We start from the raw sequence: 24,626 nt of genomic DNA, 5'->3' as shown, positions 1-24,626 counted from the left end.
TAAATGGTGAGTTCTGATGTCATCAGTTATAAACGGTGAGTTCTGATGTCATTTCTGTCACATGACTCACTGAAACTTGTGTATTATAATAAATAAAGTACCCCCAGTTGTAAAATATGAGGATATTAGAAGTTACCTTGGAGTTTCATGACCTGTATAAAAACACTCGGCCTTCGGCCTCGTGTTTTATATGGTCATGAAACTCCTCGGTAACTTATAATATCCTTATATTTTATAAGAGGGGGTACTTTATATTATTCTTATTCACTACATAAGCGGTGCTTAGTGATGTCATAGGTTATAACCAGAGCTTAATGATATAATTTGTGTCAAATGACTCGCTGAAACTTGTGTATTATAATACATAAAGTACCCCCTGTTGCGAAATATGAGTTCCATGACCTGGATGAAAACACTCCTTGGTAACTTATAATATCCTTATATTTTACAAGAGGGGGTTATTCACTATGCAGAATAAGACAGAATGATAAAAAGGATCTCAAGGTTAGTAGTACCATTTGAAATATGGAAACTATGGAGAGATAGAGGAACTACAGTGCAAGCATCAGAATGGAAACATCCCTCTGCATCCTCTCATTCATTGTAAACACAACAGTCCCGGTACATTTACAGCTACTACACTGTGACCAATATTGTGCATTTAAAAAAACACAATTCTTTACACAGTAGAAAATTCAGATTCCTGATACACAGTACATTATTCAGACAAAGAAAATCCATATTTGCAGGCCGAAGTGTTCTCATAACATTATCGGAGATGCCATAAATATATACCAATGAATTCACAAGCTTTGAAAACAAGATTGAAAACAGCCACTTCAAGGTACGAAATACCATATATGAGAATGTCTACTAGAAAATCATGTGAACATATAGGGGTTTATTTACTAAACCTCGAATTTCTCTGGTCAGGCTTTTGGGGGAAAAACTCACATTTTTTGTGGAAAAGAAAACTCGTATTTTATTATACCCCGATGCTGCAAAAACCCTGAATCTGAAAATCAACCAACTCAGACCTGTCGAGATCATGTAAAAGTCAATGGAAGATGCCCCAATCTCAATTAGAAGATATAGTGGGAGAAAAGGAAAATCGTTTTTGAACATTTGGATTATTTGAATAAAAGGGAGTCTAAGGGAGACTGCTTTTCCATAATTCAGAGCTTTCTGGATAACAGCTTTCCAGATAACTAATCCCATACCTATATTGTCAAGTGAAATGAATATTATACCCACAAATATTGCTACATAAGGGGCCCATTTACTTAGCTGGAGTGAAGGAATAGAATAAAAAAAACTTTGAATTTCGAATGTTTTTTTTTGGCTACTTCGACCATCGAATTGGCTACTTCGACCTTCGACTACGACTTCGAATCGAACTAAAAATCGTTTGAATATTCGACCATTCGATAGTCGAAGTACTGTCTCTTTAAAAAAGACTTTGACCCCCTACTTCGCCACCTAAAACCTACCGAGCCTCAATGTTAGCCTATGGGGAAGGTCCCCATAGGCTTTCTAAGGTTTTTTTGGTCGTAGAAAAATCGTTCGATCGATTGATTAAAATCCTTTGATTTTCGATTTTTCGTTCGATTGAATTAATTGCGGTAAATCCTTAGGGGCAGATTTACATAGGGTCGAATATCGAGGGTTAATTAACCCTCGATATTCGACTGCCGAATGTAAATCCTTCGACTTCGAATATCAAAGTGGAAGGATTTACCGCAATCAATTCGATCTGTAGTACAATACAGTAGGCCTCTAGCACAGTGTGATGGTATATTTTATCTTGTACAGGCTATGAGAAAACCTAGGGAGTTGTCTCTCCCATAATGAGTTCCATCCATAACGTCATTTAACTGTCTCTACTCCCAACAATGAGAGACAGCCTAAACTTGCTTGTGTCTCCAAACTGCCTTATAAGGTTGGCTTTTAATACATTCGGGCAAATAAAAGGGAAAAAAAGTCTATTGTGGCCCTTTAACCCTTTCTATGCCAGCAGTGGTCTCTTTGCTCTATTCAGTGTGGTGCTATGTACACAAAAGCATTGCATAGATCAAAGAGGCAAACAGAAACGTTAGACTCCCTGATGCCCTCAATGTAGTTATTTTATGCAATGTCATATATTATGCTTTCTATGGCACTAAAAAATAAGCACTAGCTTTCCTGTGCCATTTTCAGTACATATTTTTGATTGAACATATGGAGAGCCCTAGTAATTTATTCTGTGTGTTTATATATATATATATATATATATATATATATATATATATATATATATATATATATATCCTGGGGATACGCACTTTCCCATCCCACAAACAAAAGTATGAATGCCTAACTGGCTGCAACCTACTGGCATATACAGAAATAGCTCAGCTCTCACAGGGCCCTGCACGCCTCAGCAAGAACATATAATGTTAATGATACATAATTCACCGTTTGTGCCTGGCTTGAAGTCCTCCATGATCCAGAGATGTCAGCTAACCCCATGTCATTAGTGGGGATAATGATCCACTCGGCTCATTTCTGAGACCTTATTCCATGGTATTATCTAGAGTAAAGAGGAATTTGATTTAAAAAAATCCAGGATTGAATCATTATCACCCTAAGGACCGTCCATCATCAACCAGAAGCCCTTTAAGAGCCGAGCTATTACAGGGAGTATGGACAAATAGGTACAGATAGAGATAAATGTTAGCTATACATCAGCATTGGGCAACATGCAGTCCTCTGGATATTACAAAGCTACAACCCCCAGTCTCTGCTGCCAAGTGGGTGCTGAGAGTTGTAGTCTTGCTACAGATAGCTGAACAGAAACTCATCAGTTCCTATAGAACCTGTAAATGGAAGATGTAGTTTAGTGACAGCTGGAGGGGCAAACTTACTAAGATTCGTAGTTGGGCGTAAATTCGCAGCACTTCACCACACTTCGCCAGGCGTAGTTTCGCCAGCGCTCCGCAAATTCACTAAAATCCGAAGTTGCACTCAGGGGTAGCGTAAGGTTGCGAAGTTGCGCTAGCGTTGATTCGCTAAGCGAAGCGAAGTTACGCTAGCGATGGTTAATTTGCATACGGTGCCAAATTCAAATTTCAATGGAGGAATATGTAGCAGCACTACAAATGCCTGGGAAACCTTCAAAACATCAAATAAAATTTTTATTTTGCCCTACACATGTGTATAGTTAAGTTGCCATGAGTCAGAAAATGTAGGGGGGAAGGAGGGGAGTCCCGAAAAAAATGTTTTCGATCTTTTTGAGCCTATCACCCATAATATAGAAAAAACGCCATGGTTTTTTGGGACTTAGAAAAAATTTAAACTTTTTTTGAAGAAATCCCTATCTACTCTATTGCACTTCGCCTGGTCTGAGGTGGCGAAGGAAGTCTAGCGTAAAAGGTAGCGTTCAGAACAATGTGCGCGTCAGTGAATTTGCGTAGTTACGTCCGTTGCGCAAATTCGCCAGGCGTAAGGTTGCGAATTGACGCTAGCGTTAGGCGCTTCGGCGCATAGTGAATTTGCCCCTTAGGCTTCTCCTAAGCATCTAACATTCACTATAGGTGTTTCCCAGCTCACATCTAGGATTCTAGATGTGGAATGTTATATACTTACCCATTCCACTCATTGTCCAGATGTTGCAGTGACCGTAACATAGGAACCTTCTATAAATCTTCAATGTTTTACTCTACTGCATCTAGAAGTAATATATCTGCTGCCAAGAATAGTGTTGTTTTGTATATATTTTTATCCTATAGGACCTGAGGGGTGATGTAAAAGTAAAGCCCTTGTATTTTAAATACAACCGCTTATCTATCATGTGTCATCCACCCTAAGCTTCCTCTGCTACAAAAGAGCTTATTTATATAAATAAGCTTCAAAACCAAACACCCTATATATACATTGATAGAAAGATAGATAGATAGATGAGAGAGAGAGAGAGAGAGAGAGATAGATAGATAGATAGATAGATAGATAGATAGATAGATAGATAGATAGATAGATAGATAGATAGAGAGATGGATGGTAGATAGATAGATAGATAGATAGATAGATAATAGATAGATAGATAGATAGATAGATAGATAGATAGATAGATAGATAGATAGATGATGGATGGATGGATGGATGGATAGGTAGGCAGACAGACAGACAGACAGATAGATATGAGAGAGAGAGAGAGAGAGAGAGAGAGAGAGAGAGAGAGAGAGAGAGAGAGAGAGAGAGAGAGAGAGAGATGATAGATAGATAGATAGATAGATAGATAGATAGATAGATAGATAGATAGATAGATAGATAGATAGATAGAAGATGGATGGATGGATGGATGGATGGATGGATAGGTAGGCAGACAGACAGACAGACAGATAGATGAGAGAGAGAGAGAGAGAGAGAGAGAGAGAGAGAGGGAGAGAGAGAGAGAGAGATGATAGATAGATAGATAGATAGATAGATAGATAGATAGATAGATAGATAGATAGATAGATAGATAGATAGATAGATGATAGATAGATGATAGATAGATATTGGATCATTACTTTTTGCAATGGCCCCTTACCTAACTTTAAAAGAAAACTATGCCCCCAAAATGAATACTTAAGCACATACTACTAGTAGAGTATATTATTATGAAAATGGTTTGTTTACATGAAGCAGGGCTTTACATATGAGCTGTGTTATGCAATATCTTTTTATAGAGACCCACATTGTTTGGGGGGCATAGTTTTCCTTTAAATGAACTTTTAGTATGATGCAGAGAGTGATATTCTGAGACACTTTGTCATTGGTTTTCATTTTTTATTATAAGTGGTTTGGGGTTATTTAGTTTTATATTCAGCAGCTCTACAGTTTGCAATTTCTGCATTCTGGTTGTTATGTCCAAATTCCCCTAGCAAACACGCCTTGATTTGAATAAGAGACTGGAATGTGAATCGGAGAGGCCTGAATAGAAAGACGAGCAATAAATAGCAGCAATAGCAATACATTTGTAGCTTTACAGAGCATTTGTTTTGTAGATGGGGGTCAGTGACCCCCATTTGAAAGTTGGAAAGAGTTAGAAAAAATAGGCAAATAATTAAAAAATATATTAAAAAAATCAATGATGAAGGCTGATAAAAGTTGTTTAGAATTGGCCATTTTATAACATACTAAAAGCTAACTTAATGGCAAACCACCACTTTAAAAGGGAAATTAACATCATAAGTAGGGATGCCATCTAACCTGTATTTGCGGGGCCACTATTAAACTTTTACCAGCAATACACCTGCATGTAAATTTGTAATTCTCTGTCCTTTCCTGAACTCCCTGGACATTTCTGCCTGCTGCCCACCTGGCCCATTCCCCACCCCTGATCTGCTCATTCCCCACCCCTATCCACCCATTCCCTGCCCATGACATCACTGCCCACACCCTCCACTCATAGCTCAGTAAGATGAGCTCAACCCTACCAGATAGTAAAGTGCAGCTTCTCCCAAAGTTGTGCTTTTATAGGCAAGGTAAATCAGGTAAATCAGGTAAATCAAGGATAAACCCTTGTTCCCTTCTCTTACAAGGCAGCAGTTCTATTGTACTTTATGGCTGAGATTCTTACAAACATTCGCAGGCCTATTGTAAAACCCATCACATAACTGTAGGGATAATGAGCAGAGAGATTCAGATAAGAAAGCTTAGTAAGTCAAAGGAAACCACCACTGTTTGTGTAGAGTTTATTAAAAAATGTCTTTTTATTGAGCAGAAAAGGGCTAAAATTGCTAAAGTGCTAAAGTGCAAATTGGATTTGGGGATATTTTAGGACAACAGCAACCCTTTCATTCTTGAGTTGTATTTTCAAACTTTTATCTAATCGGCTCCAGCTCTGTAGGAGTCAAATGAATCACCTGCAGTGGCATATAGCATTGCCTGGGAGGGAAGAAACCTTTTGGAACGTCTGGAAAGCCTCATGATTTTACCAATTACTGTGCTTACGCTCCCCCACCCTTTTACTTATTCCCAAACATATTGCTTCATTCTGTGGAATTGCAAAAGGACATAAAGCAATAGAAAATTGCTCTGATAAATGACTGATATTTCCTCCATTGGCTTAATAGCAGTCATTTCAATATGTCCTTTAGAATAGAGGCCTTTTAAGTGAGCGGTCAGGAGTCGAATGACTAAAGTAAAAGAATCATTTATTTTTTTTGATTACAGCGGTGCCGTTGGTCTGCTCGGCCTGGATGATTATGCTCATGATCGGAGGATCTGTACGGAATGGGAAAAGTCATGCAGAACAACTGTGAGGGACACTTCTGGGCAGCTGCTCATTTACTTAAATGGTTCCATTCATCTTATTAACCCCCCTTTAGGCTCAGTTCTGTAATGGCTTCAAGAAGCATCTACAGAGACAGTCAACTTACCCAACTCCTGCTCCCTAGCACTCTCTGTCGGGAGCTGGTTGGTAGAGGATGATAGACTTTGTAGAGCAGTGGTTCTGAAGTGGAAGCAGAGAGTAGAACCTGATACTGAAGTCCAGTCAGAATGAGATTTATGTGATTATTTCTGCTTTGGATACTCTTGGAACTACAGCATGGTGACTGTTAGGGTCATGCTTTCATATAACAGTAACCATACTAAGGGCTAGTTAAGAGTTAGTCAAATATAACCCAACACAAAAAACACGAAGACCTCTGCCCTTAGAGGTACAATAGCACAGAAACTTTAGCAATACTCCCTGCACCATCTCTACAATCATTGGTGCTACTACAACTAAGCACTGATCCAAGCTAAGTAGCTATTTAGAGTCAAGAAGAAACGTCTATATTGAGTAAGTAATCACTAAGGTCTTTACTGGGGCTTGGTTGACTATTTTCTTAGCAGGGAGTTTTAGTATGGTGTTAAAAGGTCACACCATGCTGATAAAAGAGTCAAACAAGCCCCAGTAAAGACCTTAGTGATTACTTACTCAACTGGGAAGTTTCTTCTATTTACTTTCCCTTTGTATTTAATTATAATAGACATTTCAGGGGCTATTTACTAAAATCCTAATTTATCTCATATCTTATTTTAAGAAAACCACGACCAAACTATCTTGCCTGATTTTAGCTTATTTATTAATAAAAAAACTGGATTTTTTGGATTGTGGAAAAACATGATAAATTTGAGTAAAAACCCGAATTGCTAAAATTTTTCAGGCTTTTTCCCCAAATTGCTAGAATGTTTTGGGCTTTTTCCCAAATTGCTCAGATTTTTAAAGTTTCTGCCCGAAACCCCCCAAAAACGTCTGCATTGGGTTTCATGCTAAACCCAATGCAGACCACCAAAACTTCAAATTGAGATAGGTGCCTCTCCCATTTACTTATACAGGACCACGACAAGTTGGAGATGGGGAATTTTCGGATTCAGGCTTTTTGCAGCATTGAGGTATAATAAATCTCAAAAAAAAATTTGCTCTAAAACTTTTAGTTTTCTTTGAAAAAAACTCAAATTATTCCAGATTTTAACATTCAGATTTTAATAAATAACCCCCTTCATGTTCAATTATTATGGAGGGGTTAGGTAGCTATAATGGAAGCTGACCCTGTGGCCCAGACCACCCAAAGGGGGGGGGCCCTTTGTTTTCCCTTGCTACTATGAAAGTATGAAAATTATGTTAGTGAGAAAAGGAAAGTCCTGTGATGTTGCTTTGTTAGAAAAACTAAATTAGTAACAAAGAAGAGCCATCTGACATTTCTATAGTCAGTTCTAAGCAGTGCAAGTCATTGTTTTTCTCGCTGAATTAATTTACAGCTGTAGTCAGTTGGCCGAAATACACAGCTGTTTCAGATTTATTATATAACAGTTTAATAACTGATAATATCTTCAAATATCATATCTTAAAAACATGGAAAAATATAATGTAAATGGCAAAAATGCTCAGAAGAGTGCTCTTTTGAGGGTTTATATTTTATAGTTGCTCAATGGGCGCTAATTTCAAACCTCCCTTAAAGATCACATGCTTGAGGACACAGTATAAGTAACATGTCATTAATCAGCTGCTGCCAAACTCTGTCAGCTGTTGGCTGTCAGCAATTCTGGTTGGATACAGTTTAGTAACAGCTGGAGAGTCACAGGTTAAAAGGCCCCAGATGTAAATTGCGTAAGTAACAAGCACACCTTTCCTTTTCCATCTGTGCCAAGTAACTAATATTAGGCAGCATGACAACTGTGAGAAGGAGAATTTTATTAAGAATCAGGTTGTTAATCCTTTATGTGCCAGCCAATGAAGAATATATGGATCAGGCACAAAAGCAAAAGCTATAACTTATACTTGATGCCAAAGGTATTAGAAGAAACAAATAAGAAAGCGGAAGGTGGGTTCTTTCCTTCCAGAAAAAGGTGGCCACCATAACTGAACTACAATATCTTTAAGCCTCCATATTATTTGACATCACTATCACTTGACATCCATAACATTTCCATCAGTTTGGACCACCCATGAGCATACAGTCCTGGGCCCTCCAGTAATAAATACCCTAAATCAGTGGTCCCCAACATTATTTTACCTGTGAGCCACATTTGAAGCATGAAAATTTCCTAGGGGTGCCCAATTAGGACTAATTGTTGAACTACATATCATCGTTGATCCAACAAAACAAGTTTTCCACATACCGTGAGTGTTTACGAAGAGTTGTTTCATTTTATATAGTGTGGACAGAACCCGGCCATTGCCTTTATTACTGGTGAGTGCCGGTTCAAGCATTGCTTCACTACGAGTGAGAAATATATACATATGTCTATGTGGACTAGTAGACTACAGGTGGGTCTGTCTGGCAGTTCATATGGTCTTTATGTCTCCAAAACTTGCATCCAAGTCAGAAATCCAAATATGAGCAGCTGCTTTGAGGCCACTGGGAGCAACGTCTTGGAGAGCAACATGTTGCTCATAATCCACTGGTTGGGGATCACTACCCTAAATCCTATTTCTGCTGCTGATTGTAAATCCACAACCATTGTGTACAAAGATTTGGACACCCAATCACCAACCTTCAGACACATGGTGCAAAGTTCTTGGATATTTGGCCACATCGCAATGTAGTATAATATTAGAAGGAACAACAAAAGTGCATCTTTAAGGTATGTTTCCCCACTCTTATTAAAGAGATATAGGGATTGAGGATGGTGAAGTCACTTGTTCCACAGTCACTTAGTGATCATAAAAACAATTGTTTCTTAAGTTTTACTTCAAAATCCAACCATAACATTGCTTGTGTTTGTTTTAGAACAAAATGGCATTACGGATGTCTGTAATGTTTTTACCCATAATCCTCCAACACATTCTTGTGGTGGCCATAGATGCAAAGATCCGCTCGTTTGGCGACATCGCCAAACGAACCGATCTTTCCCCGATATGCCACTAACGGCCATGGCTAAATCGGTAGTAATCTGAACGATCAGATTATGATGAGAGCGCAATGGGCTCCGGCGGGACGGTCAGGAAAAAATCAAACCTGTCTGATCGACCAAACGGCCGATCTCCGCCGGATGAAAAATGTCGGGACTCTCCATACACGGTCCGAAAAACGTACGAATCCTCGATTCGTATGATAGGATCTTTGCGTCTATGGCCACCTTTATGGTGATCAGACCAAGCCAGAGCTGTGCAAAGCCAATTACCTGTAGATTCAATTTCCCTTTGTGCCCAATTTTCAACCTGGGTCTCTCGTCCACTAATTTCACCCATGTTCATTTTGTTTAAAGTGGATGCCAAGATTATTTCTCCTAATCAAAATGATTTAGCTGCAAAAAAGTCTGTTCCGTTTCTCTGACAGCATGGCCCCATTCATCATGCTGACAGGATACAATTGAAACAGATGCAACAATGAGACTAATGGCTCAACTGATTCTTATTGATCTGGTGCCATTTTGTCTAATTAATAGTCTACTGACTATCTGCTAAAAACTGTTCTATAGTGCGATACATGCAAGTGGATGTCTTCTTTATCTATCAAGGCTTTCTGTACATGTTCAAAGACAGCTTTGGTGCATAATTTATAGCTACAAAGAAGGCTGATTAATTAATGGAGGAGTAGGTGGGTGATAGCATGAAGTTGCCTGCCAGGGAATTTGGGTAGACAAACAGCCGTTTGCTCGATACACTTCATATTTTGAAGAGCCATTAGCCACATAATTTACATTTGGACACCGGAACCCTGTGACATCCCATCAATTTACATCTCAATGTATTAGCTATAAATGTATTAGAAAATGAAGTCATTCTGTCAACCAATAGGCGCAACTCTATTTTCTTGCTACTCCAGGTACCTAATGTAGTTGAAGATATGAACAATTCATAGACTGCCTTTTATATACTCAAGCAGCTTGTGCTCTCAGCATCAGAATGTGCTAAGTTCTTTTCTTGGCACCGCCATTAACATCAGTGTCAGGGAAATGAATAGGAGATAAGAAACAGATCATGCAGATTTCTCACATTCCGATTCAGGTGCAAATGGACCGAGGACTGAATTACTGGCACTCCATGTGGCCATAATAGAAGTCGCAGTGGTAAACGGCTTGATGTTCATTTCTGAAATACTGTACTTTGCACATAATAGGAGCATTCTCCTTACACTCTTTATAAAACCATGTACTGATGATCTGGGCTTTTCCATCAGGATCATTATACATTAATGCAGCCCACGCGCTTTGAAGAAGACATCGGGGGTCATGTGTATAAAATAATGGATTTCACTTGATATCAAAAGGGGCAGATAATTTGTTGTAATCTGCAGTGTTAGGGCTACTTCTCCATTTGGAGTAAATTCCAAGGAAAAGGCTCTGGTTGCATAATTTATAAGGCCTATGGCATATAGGACAAACTAAATGCTCAAATGCACATTTTCTGTCCAAATGTATTTAATGAAATGACAGACTCACTGGGGCACATCTCTGCCAACTGAAAAATGCCCACGGAGAATGCCATGTGCCATAAACATATTTCAGAATTGCATAGAAATCTACACTAAATGGGCCTTCAATGGGCCTGGCAAAGTTCACAGAAGATTATGGGTAGAAGCTGGCGCAAGTCTTGTACGCATGACAACTAGTTAGCAGTGCCGGTTTCTAGGGAACTTTATTAGGAGTTTCTACTAGTGATGAGCGAATGTGTCCCGTTTTGCTTCACCGAAAAATAATTTTTTGTCCAAATGCACTAAGGTCAATGGGCGTCTGAATAATTTTGACGAGCAACAATTTTTATGGGTGCAGCAATTTTACGTTTGTGAATCTTTTGTCCAAAATGCATTGAAGTCAATGGGTGTCCGAATAATTTTGAGAAGCGTCAATTTTGATTTTTTACGCAGCAAATTTTTCCACATTGAATTTTGCTGCAGATTCTCGAAGAACATTTGCAGTCTGCAAAGTGTGGAAATTCGCCGCAAATCCATTCCTGAAGATTCTCCCATCACTAGTTTCTACATGGGATTTTTTTCCAGCTTTTGCAGCCAGTTTGTTCATGGCAATGTGTAAGAATGAGAAAGGGAAGTCCTTCACATTACTTTTTGCAGAACTCTGACATACACTTCTAGATTTAAGCTGTACTTCAATACTGATTGAACATGTGGACCCTAGTGTAAATATCATATAAATGTGAATGTGCGTCTATATGGACATCATAGACATTCTCTAAAGGGATCTCTGCTTACTAATATTTAGTGAAAGAATATAAACTCCGCATAGGAGTAGACATAGGGTCCAGGTGCACACGCCTCAGTTCATCAGCATAGGGGAACAGATATACCCCTTGGAAGGAGTGGGTTAGCACTGAAACTGGGACCACCCAGAAAAGTCAAGAAAAAAATGTACTTAGACTTCTGTTTTTACAAGAAGTAACAATTTACATGTTTTTTACTTTCTACTTTTTTAGGTGGTTCCAGTTTCAGTGCTAAACCTACTCATGCTAAGAAGTATGGATGGAATCCCGTTTAAAACAACCTTCATTCCAAAAAATCTTTGCAAAGTAGCCAGCCTAGACCATGATGATAGATGCGAATGTGAAGCATATACACACAGATTTACTTACCTTTTCTGCTGACTGCGAGGTTCCAAAAAATATTGGGATGAAAGCCAGCCAAACTATACAGGTAGTATACATAGTGAAGCCTATAGGCTTAGCTTCATTGAAGTTCTCTGGTACACCCCTTGTTTTGATGGCATACACAGTGCATGTCACCATAAGGAGGATGCTGTATCCCAAGGAGCATATGATTTGTAGATCCGTAATGTCACACTTCAGGACCCCTCTGGCCTGGTCCGGCATCACTGTGTGCTGCCCATAGTCTACGATGATACTAGGAGGGGTAACTCCAAACCAAATGAGTACTCCTAATAGCTGGACAGATATTAAACTTGAAGTGATGGCCAATTGTGAGGTGGGGCTGATAAGCCGTGGTGCTGTCACTGACATTTTACCTTGTTCGAAAATCCTGTAGATCCTGTTGGTTTTGGTTAGAAGAGCTGCATAGCTGATGCACATGCCCAACCCCAAGAATATGCGTCTGAAGGAACACACGGCCACATCAGGCTTGGCAATCATGAGGAAGGTGATTATATAGCAAAGGAAGATTCCTGTTAACAAGACGTAGCTTAGCTCTCTGCCCGAAGCTCTGACAATGGGGGTGTCATTATACCGTATAAATGTTGCCATAACAAAGATAGTTGCAATGATTCCAAGCATAGCTAAGAACACAGGGATTACAGCCCAGGGGGAGTGCCACTCCAGCTTGATAATGGGAATGGGGTCACAACCTGTACGGTTTTTGTTGGGACGCATATTGTAGTCACAGAGGTTACAGGTGGATTCATCTTGCAAGTACTTATACCCATCACACAACTCACAGTTCCAGCAGCAAGGCATGCCTTTAACCATCTTCTTCCTCTCACCCATCATGCATGGTGAACTGCAGACCGAGGGTGGACTCTCTCGCTGTCCTTTAGCCCATTGCATGTCTTCGATCTATGAAAGAAAGATGTATACTGGTCACTGTATAGATAAACACATTAATATAAGGCACAGACATGAGACCAAGCATTTGCTATCTCATCCATGACAAACTTCATTATAACCCTCTCCACCAGAGATGGAAGTTGTACTTCGACAATGGCTGGAGAGACAAAGGTGGTCTGCAAACATTTTTGCAGGGCTCCAATGTAGATGCTGAAATAGAGTTCCTCAGACTTTTTTGGTTCTGGCACCCATTTGCAGTGAAAACTTTGGTCAGTCACCCTTAGCTCATAACAAGATATATTGTGAAAATATGATAGTAGTAATAGTCAATCTATATAATTTCAGTGATATCCAAGACCACTAAAAAGCATTTACCCTCAGATCTCACCGTAACTCAAACTCATCTCTAAGTTCATACCTATACTATGTGGCCTTTAATTCTTTTTCAATATTTCATCAAATGTGTTTTTCTTCATTTTACACCTGGTTCTACAACAAGTCTCTGTATCTGTAATGGTGCCTTCCTCTCCTGTTCCACTCTCAATTACCTTCATGTTCAGCTCAATGTGTCCTACAGGTTTCTCTTTCTTTCCCTAGTCTGAATTTACCATCTCTTGTACTTTCTTCTTCCAACAGCCTTGCCTTCCACTAATGCCTGCATTAGTCTGCCTCTTGCAATGCTTCTCTTTTAACTCCTGCCTCTTCTTCCTGTGCTTTTTTGCAGCTACAACTCCTTTCCTCATTGGGTTTCAGAGCTTTACTAGCTGTGTGAACTTCAAAACAAGTGACAGCCTAGAGATAACTCATTTACCCGAACATTCTGTGTGCAGAGATAGCAGCTATACAGGCCTATAATTATGAAGGGTTCTTTCACTTGCCTCGTTACAGTATACACAGATAGCTTTATACCAGCAGCTGCACAAAGATTTGCAACTCTTCTCTCACCTCTGGCTGTAAAATGCCTAATGAAATGCAAGCTGCCTGATAAGCTGTGTGGAACGAAAAGATTAGGAGACGGATTCACACTCAGAAGCATCACACGGAAATCCATGTTGTCAGGAATATAATTGGAGTCTAGCTTCAACCTTCTGCTTGGAATGAAATACCTTTGATAAATATATTTTATGCCAGCACACACACAAAAAGGACCTAAAGACCCTCAGGCCTGACTACCCCATCACTTCAGAAGATGTCAGCAGGGTAGGTAGCACATAGGGGTGCTTTTCCCTTGGGACCATGTAACTCAGTGCTATAGAGAGAAAGGCTTTAGTAAACTTTGCATATAGAAATAAAAGACAGAGATGTCACTATAGTTACATAGTTAGTTAGTTAAATTGAGTTGAAAAAAGACAAAGTCCATCAAGTTCAAACCCTCCAAATGAAAACCCAGCATCCATACACACACCCCTCCCTACTTTTAATTAAAATTCTATATACCCATTCCTATACTAACTATAGAGTTTAGTATCACAATAGCCTTTGATATTATGTCTGTCCAAAAAATCATCCAAGCCATTCTTAAAGGCATTAACTGAATCAGCATCACAACATCACCCGGCAGTGCATTCCACAACCTCACTGTCCTGACTGTGAAGAACCCCCTACGTTGCTTCAAATGAAAGTTCTTTTCTTCTAGTCTAAAGGGGTGGTCTCTAGTACGGTGATCCTCTTTATGGGTAAAAAGGTCCCCTGCCATTTGTCTATAATGTCCTCTAATGTACTTGTAAAGTGTAATCATGTCCCCTCGCAAGCGCCTTTTTTCCAGAGAAAACAACCCCAACCTTGACAGTCTACCCTCTAACCAATTTAGTTGCACTTAGTCTCTGTGCTCTCTCCAGCTCATTTATATCCCTCTTAAGGACTGGAGTCCAAAACTGCACTGCATACTCCAGATGAGGCCTTACCAGGGACCTATAAAGAGGCATAATTATAATGCTGTTACACTTTCAGGTTATTGTTAGTAATTCCTAGTGTAGTGGGCAAAGTATAGTTGAAATGAGTTGGCCTCTTTGGAATAAAAGCAAAGCTGAAATTAAAAAAAAAAAAATAATAATCATAATAAATTGTAAAAACAGTACTTAAATGTGTACAATGTATACACCAGGGAAGTACATCCCTCAGGCTTCCAGCTGTTTTTACACTGTAAATTGCAAGCAGACCAAGGACTGCTGTGTGAAGGATTCTGGCACTTGAAGGTTGGACAGCCCCAAATGGGGCCCCAAATGGAAGCCCCATTTTCCTGCATTTCTAGGGACCTCCAACATGTTACTATAGTAGTTACGAAGGAAAGGAAGGAAGGAAGGAAGGAAGGGATTTAGAACCCTAGAGTGATCCTAAATGGATCAGCATCCATGTGGGCCAATTGGTTTGTCATCTGAGAAAAGCATGGTCTAAGAACTGGCTTATACATATATATATATATATATATATATATATATATATATATATATATATATATATATATATATATATGATATTCCCCTCTGGAACACACAGCGAGATATAAGTGGCAGTGATTATTTTATATATAGGCCCCCAGACCCCTAAGCTTGAATACCCAATGCATAATCTTCAGGCACATAGGTACCCAGTGGTCATCAACACCATCCCAGTCCTGCCTCTCGTACAGTCTCTTCTGTACCCATAGCACAGCGTCTTTAATGTTGTATTTCATGAATGATATGCAGTTAAATACATTTAATAAATTTAACATGGCTGATTCTGTGAATGCTTTTAAGAGGGGCTTGGATGTTTTCTTGGAGAAACATAATATCATAGGCTATTGTGATACTAAAATCTACAGTTAGTATAGATATTGGTATATATAGTTCATGTGTGTGGGTGTGGGTGTTTAATTTGGAGGGGTTGAACTTAATGGACTTTGGTCTTTTTTCAACCCAACTTAACTATGTAACTATGGGACCCAAAACCTCAGGATCTTACATTTCTATGCTTAGAGAAAGTCTAACATCCTGAAATGTATATACATATTTTATTGTGACATCTGTCCTGTTTGTAGCTAGGTAGACATAAGTCTAAGTGGGTTATGACCCATGAGATATGGTTATTATTATAAGTCACCTGTTAAAGGTTTCTGTTAAAGGTTTCTTGTGACTTATTGCTTTAAATGGGAAGTGATGTCCAGAATTTTATTGAACCTGAATTAGTAGCAGCAGCTTCCTTAGACAAGACCAGTTAATGCAGTCTGAAGGCATGAGTCCAGGTACTGATGAAAATAACCTATACTGCTAGGTAGATTAGATTTTTAGATGAGGTTTTTAAACCTTATCTATCAAGCTGCCTAGGCTAAATTTTTAGCATTACTGGTTCTTCATAAGGTAACTGCATGGACCCGTGGTAGAAAAAATGGCAGCAGGTTAGACATCCCTTATTCATATATATTTTTAATATATATTTTTTATGTATTCTGAAGGGGGATCCTACTCCTCTCTATGGGGCAAATTCACTAAGATTCGTAGTTGCACCAGGCGTTACTTCGCCGCACTTCGCCACACTTCGCCAGGTGTAGTTTCACCAGCACTCCGCAAATTCACTAAAATCCGAAGTTGCGCTCAGGGGTAGCTTAAGGTTGCGAAGTTTCGCTAAGCGAAGCGAAGTTACGCTAGCGATGGTTAATTTGCATACGGTGCCAAATTCAAATTTCAATGGAGGAATACGTAGAATCACTACAAATGCCTGGGAAACCTTCAAAACATCAAATAACATTTTTTTTTTGCCCTACACATGTGCCCACTATATAGTTAAGGTGCCATGAGTTAGGAAATGTAGGGGGGAAGGAGGGGAGCCCCAAAACAATTTTCGATCTTTTTCAGCCTATCACCCATAATATAGAAAAAACGCCAGCGTTTTTTGGGACTTAGAAAAAATTTGAACTTTTTTTTGAAGCAATCCCTATCTACTCTATTGCGCTTCGCCTGGTCTGAGGTGGCGAAGGAAGTCTAGCGTAAAAGGTAGCGTTCAGTACACTGCACGCGTTAGTGAATTTGCGTAGTTACGTCCGTTGCGAAAATTCGCCAGGCGTAAGGGTGCGAAGTAACACTAGCGAATTTACGCCAGCGTTCGTTAGAGAATTTGCAAAGTAACGAAAATGACCAATGCTAGCGAATTGACGCTAGTGTTAGGCGCTTCGGCGCTTAGTGAATTTGCCCCTATTTCTGGCCCATTAGGAGGTAGAGTTTCAAATTATCACTCATCCAACAATGGGGCTAATTTGCTAAGATGATAAATTGTACCAGTACAGTTGTCTATAGCAACCAAACATATCTTCCTTTCGTTTAATGTTTAGTAGATTGATCAGAACTAACTGCTGATTGGTAGCGATTGGCAAATGCAATAGTGCAGTTTAGGACCTGGCAGGCCTTTGTTTGCCTTTGCATGTGACCTGTGCCTCTGACAAGGGGATCTGACCTGCCCTTGACTGTATGTCATAGATTGCTGAAATTCTAACTGGTCACCACACAACATGAGTGATTTACTAATGGCCAGGGATGGTATGAACTCCTACAGTACATTGCTCCATTATCTCCACCTGTAACCTATAATGAGCTGAGCAAGAATAATGACTTCTATACTGCAAGTCAATAATGGGGATAACGTGTGTGTGTTCTCACCCTCCCCCGGTAGGACAGATGAAATGTAGTCCAAGACAAATAAGCCCATTAAGAGAAGGCCCCTTCAACTTGATGAATGGTGGTCAAGTCTATAGACCAATCTCACAATGCCATGAGGATATAAGGTACAAGTTTAATAAGCAGCAGCATAATACCAACAGTCATGGATTCCTCTATAAGTAATGTCTTACCCACCAGCAAGACACAATGCACACTTGGACAATTATAATATAATATATATGTATATATGCTCAAGGCCAGCTTACAGGAACTTAAAACCAGCTCACAGCAACACTCAAACACTCAAACGCAGCAGTGATTATGTGTATTTCATCTATAACATCATTGATACTAGAGGGAATGTGTTTTAAAGCACCTGCTTTAGCAATCCATAGTCACCTGGCATGGGGGTGGTTTCCATATTTGTATACAGTAACCTTGATGTATTGTATTAGGTTTGCTTAGATACTTGGAAATGACAATGATATAGTGATTTATAGATTTTATTTAGTGGTTGAGATTTTCAGAGGTGAGCACATTATCAGCTCCCTTGTCTATAGCTTTGGGTTTCTTGACCCGTTACCTAAAACTACCTGATTAAAACATTCTCTACAGCAGAGAATCATTTATCTCCCGGTTCCTGGGGGGATGCAGAGCTAATCCAGTCTGTGTTTAGATTCTTCGCTCTCCACAAGATTCTGATCTTCAAATGATACAAGCTCAGCTTTCTGGTCTGCTCCTCTTATCACCCGTCCCTGATTAAACCTGACAAACAGTCCCCAGTGCGGTGCTAATGAAGTTTCATAGAGCTTTCTGCCTATGCAGCTTCATACCGACACAGGGCCATTGCTCATAGTTCTTTAGGGAAACAAGGGACCTTGTGTACAATGCAAGTGAATGGATCTAGGCAGCAGCTTTCTGCATCTGATGAGCCTTGTAATAGGAGTGCATCCTTTGTATGATATGTTTTTATTATGGAACACTGTCTAGCATCCATTATATCAGCGCAACCTGCTGTACAGCCTGAACTAGACACCTCAGCTCTGTGACTGTGAGACACAAGCCAGGCTACTGTCCTACTGCTCCTATTATTTATATGAAATATAAACCCGTCAGTGTCCTTCCTTTCCTTAATAAGGAATTTAATATTGAATGAGATTATCGCAGTTACAAATGGGCTGTAGAGGAATCCTGGCAGCAAATCAGGTCAATTAAGTGGATTTATTACTGAAAGGTAATGTGATTGAAGTGAGTCATTTTTTCCCTTCTATAAATCAGTTGCTGTTTTTGTTGTTCGGACATTTATAGCATTGTAAGAACACAAAAGATCATGGGGAAATAGTTGTTTTTGAAATGACAATGTCTCACTGTCATATTGATTAGTGCTGACATGCAACCAGGGCACCATAGGACCTCCCTAGGTATCAGGGCTCCCTGTTTGCATAGGAAAATAGCTGTTTTTGGAATGACAGTGTCTTACTGTTGTGTTGATTAGTGACAAAATGCAACCAGGGCACCCTTATACCTAGAGAGGTCCTAGGATGCCCTGGTTGAATTTGGGCACTAATCAATACAACAGCAACATGAATCACGCCCATAGGAAGGGCCTTATTCAAGTATAGGCACCCATGGACCCATGGCGGTTTTAGGTAGTGGCCCTTGGATGCATATATAACATTTGGTATTTTTTTTATATTATTTTAAAAGAGCAATAAAAAAAACCTCCAAAGCCCCCGCCAGAGACGTGTGTGTAAGGGGAGTGAGAAGTCAGCAGGTGCAATGAGATGGAAGTGACATCACACACAGTTGTGTGCATGACATCACTTACCCTCCTTACCCCCATCACTCTTCTGTCTTTTGCGAAGGCAAGCACAGCCATCTTGGATTTTTTGCAGCATATTGAGTAGGCAGACAGAGAGTAACCAAGCCAGGCAGCTATGGGAGCACAAGGAAAGAAGTAAACTTTGCTACTGGTATTCTGCTTGTGCAAATGTTCAATCTCTTCACTGATCTTACTGGCATGTGTAGAGTTAATGGCGTACTTATTGGACATTTCTACAATCATTATACTGGCACAGCTGGGGTTAATATGCTGATTATCAATTTTCTGTAGTAATTGTACTAGCACATCTGGGGTAATTATACTATTTATTTTCTATAGTATTATACTTGCATGGCTGGGGTTAATATGCTCCTTATCCATTTAAATTCCAATTAAAATGACATATAATTATAGTAGTAATTATACTGGTTTATCTGGGTTGTGTTGTGGTAAAATGGATGCTGTAGTTAGGGGTGTAGCGAAAAAGTGGCACAATAGTATGGGTCCACCATTTGGCTCTTTGCCCAGGACCCACCAAAGCCTGGGCTGGATACATTTTTCTTTAGCAAGGGATAAATCACACTGCCCTTCATCTTCCTCTGGGTCGGCTAGAAGATAGGCAAGATTATTTTGACAAAAGTCAGCATTTCATGAACCCAGTGGTTGCTAAACCCTACATGTACTTGAATGACAAATACCGAGGACCGAATTATTAATTGTAAATAATGAACTATTTTAACACAGATATTTGATGCCAATGTCCCACCAACGAGTGTTTCACGGACTAAAAAGGTCTTGCTGTGAGGACCACTGATAAGATACTTAACCAGTGAGGACTGTGACTAGTACTACAGTCAGGGGACAATATGGATTTGCCTGGATCTATACATTCAACTTATTTGTACTGAAGTTATTCTCCTACTGCACCATTTATGTTCAAACACAATGAAAATTATGGTAGATATTAAAAAACAAACTTAGCCCCTTCCCCCCAGAGATCCCCAGAGAGCCATTATGTACCTTAAATAGCAAAATGTTAACCCTTTTCCCCAGATGCATTTCAGAGGCTACAGTATATGAATTATGTATTCAGGTCAGATAGAGACATACTAAGAAAAAACAAGAGAGTCTGTCCTGCTCATCTGTGGGTTACTCTGGCTTTTTCCATGGCTCGCAATATCCACTCGCGCAATACAAATCAGTGCCCAGCAGATGTCTCTGGCATGAAAATGGCTCGCGAGGACACGCTGCTGTTGTTTATATGGGATGCAGGGCTGGATTTATGGGGTGTGAGATCGGCTTAATGCACATGTTTGTAAAGCCATATTGATAATTATACATACTATAAATCTTCCAAGTTGGCGGTGGAAGGCTGTCTGTGATATACTGCAGGCTGCTGTTAGGGAGGAAATAAAAGGGCCGGAAAGGATACGGAGAATGGACACATTAACCATTAGATAGCAATTTCTGTAGCTCTGGTTGGAAAAATAAAATATACGTCTTCACAGGAAGCTGCCACAATCTTATTTATAAGGCCTACTGGAAAATATCCATATAGCCTGCTTTCTAAGCCATGTCCTGAATACAGAGATGATGAAATAAGAAAACAGATGTTTGGAGGGAATAGTCTCATTCTGAAGAAATACCTTGAAACATTCCTTATTAAAAAATGTGGGACATCTTAGATCAGGCTACAAACCCACCCAGCCTTGCCTCAGTCCTCAGTCGGTTCCTTTGTTATGATTCTATAATTCAAAACAGCCCCACCTTAACAGGGGCAACTAGGGGGTTTGGTTTATATAAATATTTTTTACACTCTGGCTCTCTCTAATCTCTATCTGCCCATCACTGGAATGTTCTCTTCTTCCAGACTTCTAGTTGCTTCCATGGTGATTGCTTGGAACTCTCTGCCCATTTTGGATACACTGTGGAACCTTCAACAATTGTCAGATCAAGCTGCTACAGAGGATCTCTGTGGTTCAGTGCCTTTAAAGAGGGCAGGGGGCATGGAGTGAGCCCTCTCTAGATTTGGAGAAAATGTGGCATGTGTGCCAACTGATTATGGTATATTAAAGGGTTCTTCATTAGACTGCAAGAAATAGAAATATGCTGTAAGTTGTGTCACAACATTTGATGCCTTTGATTGGTCACTCCCTGTGCATAAAAGACACCGGACCCAAGTTCAGCAGATATCACCAAGACATGAGAACATTTCAAGAGTTCTGTGCATGGCATCCATACCAGTTAGGTGAGTGTAAACACTTTTTTTCCAGTTGTCATCCATAAAGAGGTTTAGAACATACTCATCCTGCAGAACCTAATCTATTCACATTTCTAAACCAAGTCTGAAGTCTTATTTGGAATGTATTCCAAGTACAAGGAACATGCTATCCCATTCTATCTGAGTTTCTTAAGCTGCAAATATATCACACGAGCAAGAACGCAAGAGAAACAAATAAAATACAAGGTTATGTGCTTTGATCAGCAGAAGCGGAAAGATAGCATATCTTCATGACAGATGCGCAAAAAAGTGCCTACTGACAGGACGTTGAAAGAATCTCATTATCACGGTGTAGCTGGTTGAGGAGAAAGACAGAAAGTCCTCCAGTATCCTAATCATAATGATGTTAACTGGCATTCATAAATAGAATATTCACGCTGGCAAGAAAATGGCATTGCTAGGTCTCAGAATCCTTAATTTGACTTGGGGCGTTTCGATCTTTAATGTTTCAGTTTAATCAACTACAAACTTTTTCTAACTTGGAAGCATAGTTCACTACTGAGTGTGTTTTGATGCTACTCATGAGTCTGTTCACCCTACTGTAGTCAGTTTGCATGCAACTACATCTACCAGAGGTCCCCAACCAGTGGCTCATGAGCAACATGTTACTTATCAACCCCTTGGGTGTTGCTTCCTGCCTCAAAGCAGGTGCTTATTTTTAAATTTCTGGCTTGGGGGAAAGTACTGGTTACATAAAAAAATAGGCCTATGGCCAAAAACAGCCTCCTGCAGGCTTACAATACATACAGGGCTACCAAATAGCCAATCACAGCATTTATTTGGCACCCTAGGGACTTTTTTCATGCTTGTGTTGCTCCCCAACTCTTTTTATATTTGAATGTGGCTCATGGGTACAAAGGCTGGGGCCCCCCTCTATAAGGATACAGACTTACAGTGAGTGACACTATGACCAATAATGCTCTGCCATGTCTTACTGAGACATGCAATCGCAGTTGGCCACTAACCTTGTGATGTCTAGATTCTAGACAGATGCTCAGGAGACCAGCATGTGATAGCATACCTACAGCATTACTTATTTCTGTACCTAGTCAGATTCTGTTCCTGATTTGGACTAGGTCCTCTTCTTGTTCATGATCCTGCCAAGTAACTGTATCTGTTAGTACATTCACCAGTAAGCAGAAATGTACCAAATAAGTTAAAAGGTAATATGCAGAGTGAGATGGCTAGTGCCAACGAAGAAGTCTATATATTGATGGAGAGGAAAGGGGGGGGGATTCTGGTGTCATGGATGGAGTAAAGTGGAGGCAAAAGGGGACATGAAGGTCGGGGGTAATCAGCTTTGCCACCTTTAGGTAGATCAGTATTTTGGTTTCTTATCAAAGGCAAGGGAGGATGATGGAGCCAAGTATTATTACAGACATGATTTAATACAAGACTTAACTGAACCGGGTCAGCCTGAACCAATGGCAGTAATATCAACAGGTAAAGAACAGAATGAGTAGTCAGAATACAAGTCAAGGTATGATAAAGGACTAAAGATAAACCTACCCAAACACAAATAGGTGTGTGTCTCTATAACAGCTGTGCCTGGCTAACCAGAATATACAATGCAGCTCTAGCCACAATGTCTCCCACCATTGTTCAGGGAAATCTCTGCCTTATTTCTAGAGCAAAATAGGCCCTCTCTGCTTCAACCACACAACACTGTAATTATATCAGTTTTGGCCATTTTTGTGGCTTACCAACTGCAAATCTTGCGCATGTGGGATAATATAAATCAGTATCAGGCAGGTATATTCCTTTGCACTTAAAATGGGGGTTGCCATAATGCTTGCCTCTACTGAGGTATTTCCCATAAAGCACAACAAAACAGGTCAACCAGTTGGTGTTGTATTGTTGGCATCTAAATGAAAAAAGTCAGTGTATTCACTTTAAGCATGTGCACCTCCCCGCCTTCTAAAGGAGCATCCCAATTTGTGTGCTGTATTTATTCCTCTTTCCTCTGGATGCATTGTATGTCTAGAGTGGGGGATAAACATATTATTGTATACAAATAACAGACTTTGTCTGCACTATTTTTGTCCGCCACAGCTACCCACGATCCTGCTGTGCCTGCTACTTATTATCAGCACATACAATAATGCACAAAACCCCTGGTCTTGGTGTATGTTTTGCATATTCAAATAAAACATAGAGCAATTTGGGACACTTAGGGGCCGATTCACTAAGGGTCGAATTTCGAAGTTAAAAATACTTCGAAATTCGACCCTCGAATTGAAATCCTTCGACTTCGAATATCGAAGTCGAAGGATTTAGCGCTAATCCTGCGATCGATCGATCGAAGGATTTTTCGTTCGATCGAACGATTAAATCCTTCGAATCGAACGATTCGAAGGATTTTAATCCAACGATCGAAGGAAAATCCTTCGATCAAAAAATCACAGGCAAGCCTATGGGGACCTTCCCCATAGGCTAACATTGACTTCGGTAGCTTTTAGCTGCCGAAGTAGGGGGTCGAAGTTTTTTTTAAAGGGGAAGTACTTCGACTATCGAATGGTCGAATAGTCGAACGATTTTTCGTTCGATTCGTTCGATTTCGTTCGAATTCGAACGAATTTAACCAATTCGATGGTCGAAGTACCCAAAAAATACTTCGAAATTCGAAGTTTTTTCATTCGAATCCTTCACTCGAGCTTAGTGAATCGGCCCCTTAGAGTGTCCTTTGGGGTTGAACCCTTTCTAACTGGTGATTAAAATAAAAATTAAGTGATAACAATATGGATAGCCTTCTCAATATTCAATATTTTACAAAAGGATTATATCCATTTATTGTATATATGGTGGTATGAAAGATACAGAACTTGGAATAACTATTTGATTTATTTATATAGCACCAATATATATTAGCCTCTAGGAAGGGACTGAAGCTGTGTGAAAGCAGGTATAGTAGAGAGAAGGAGCCTGTAG

General features: G+C 39.7%; 1 protein-coding gene across 1 annotated transcript in view; it reads right to left on the bottom strand.

Annotated features, from left to right (window-relative positions):
* grm7.L (glutamate receptor, metabotropic 7 L homeolog) overlaps nucleotides 1-24,626 on the bottom strand; it is a 283,230-nt gene that overhangs the window by 69,210 nt on the left and 189,394 nt on the right. The window contains exon 8 of the mRNA XM_018257131.2: nucleotides 12,041-12,973. Coding sequence (XP_018112620.2) covers nucleotides 12,041-12,973 — 933 coding nt within the window. The remainder of the gene's footprint in view (nucleotides 1-12,040; nucleotides 12,974-24,626) is intronic.

The sequence above is a fragment of the Xenopus laevis genome, chromosome 4L (assembly GCF_017654675.1).
Source record: "Xenopus laevis strain J_2021 chromosome 4L, Xenopus_laevis_v10.1, whole genome shotgun sequence".
Lineage (NCBI taxonomy): Eukaryota > Metazoa > Chordata > Amphibia > Anura > Pipidae > Xenopus > Xenopus laevis.
Note: the sequence above shows the minus strand (reverse complement) of the source record. Positions and strands in the feature narration are given on the sequence as shown.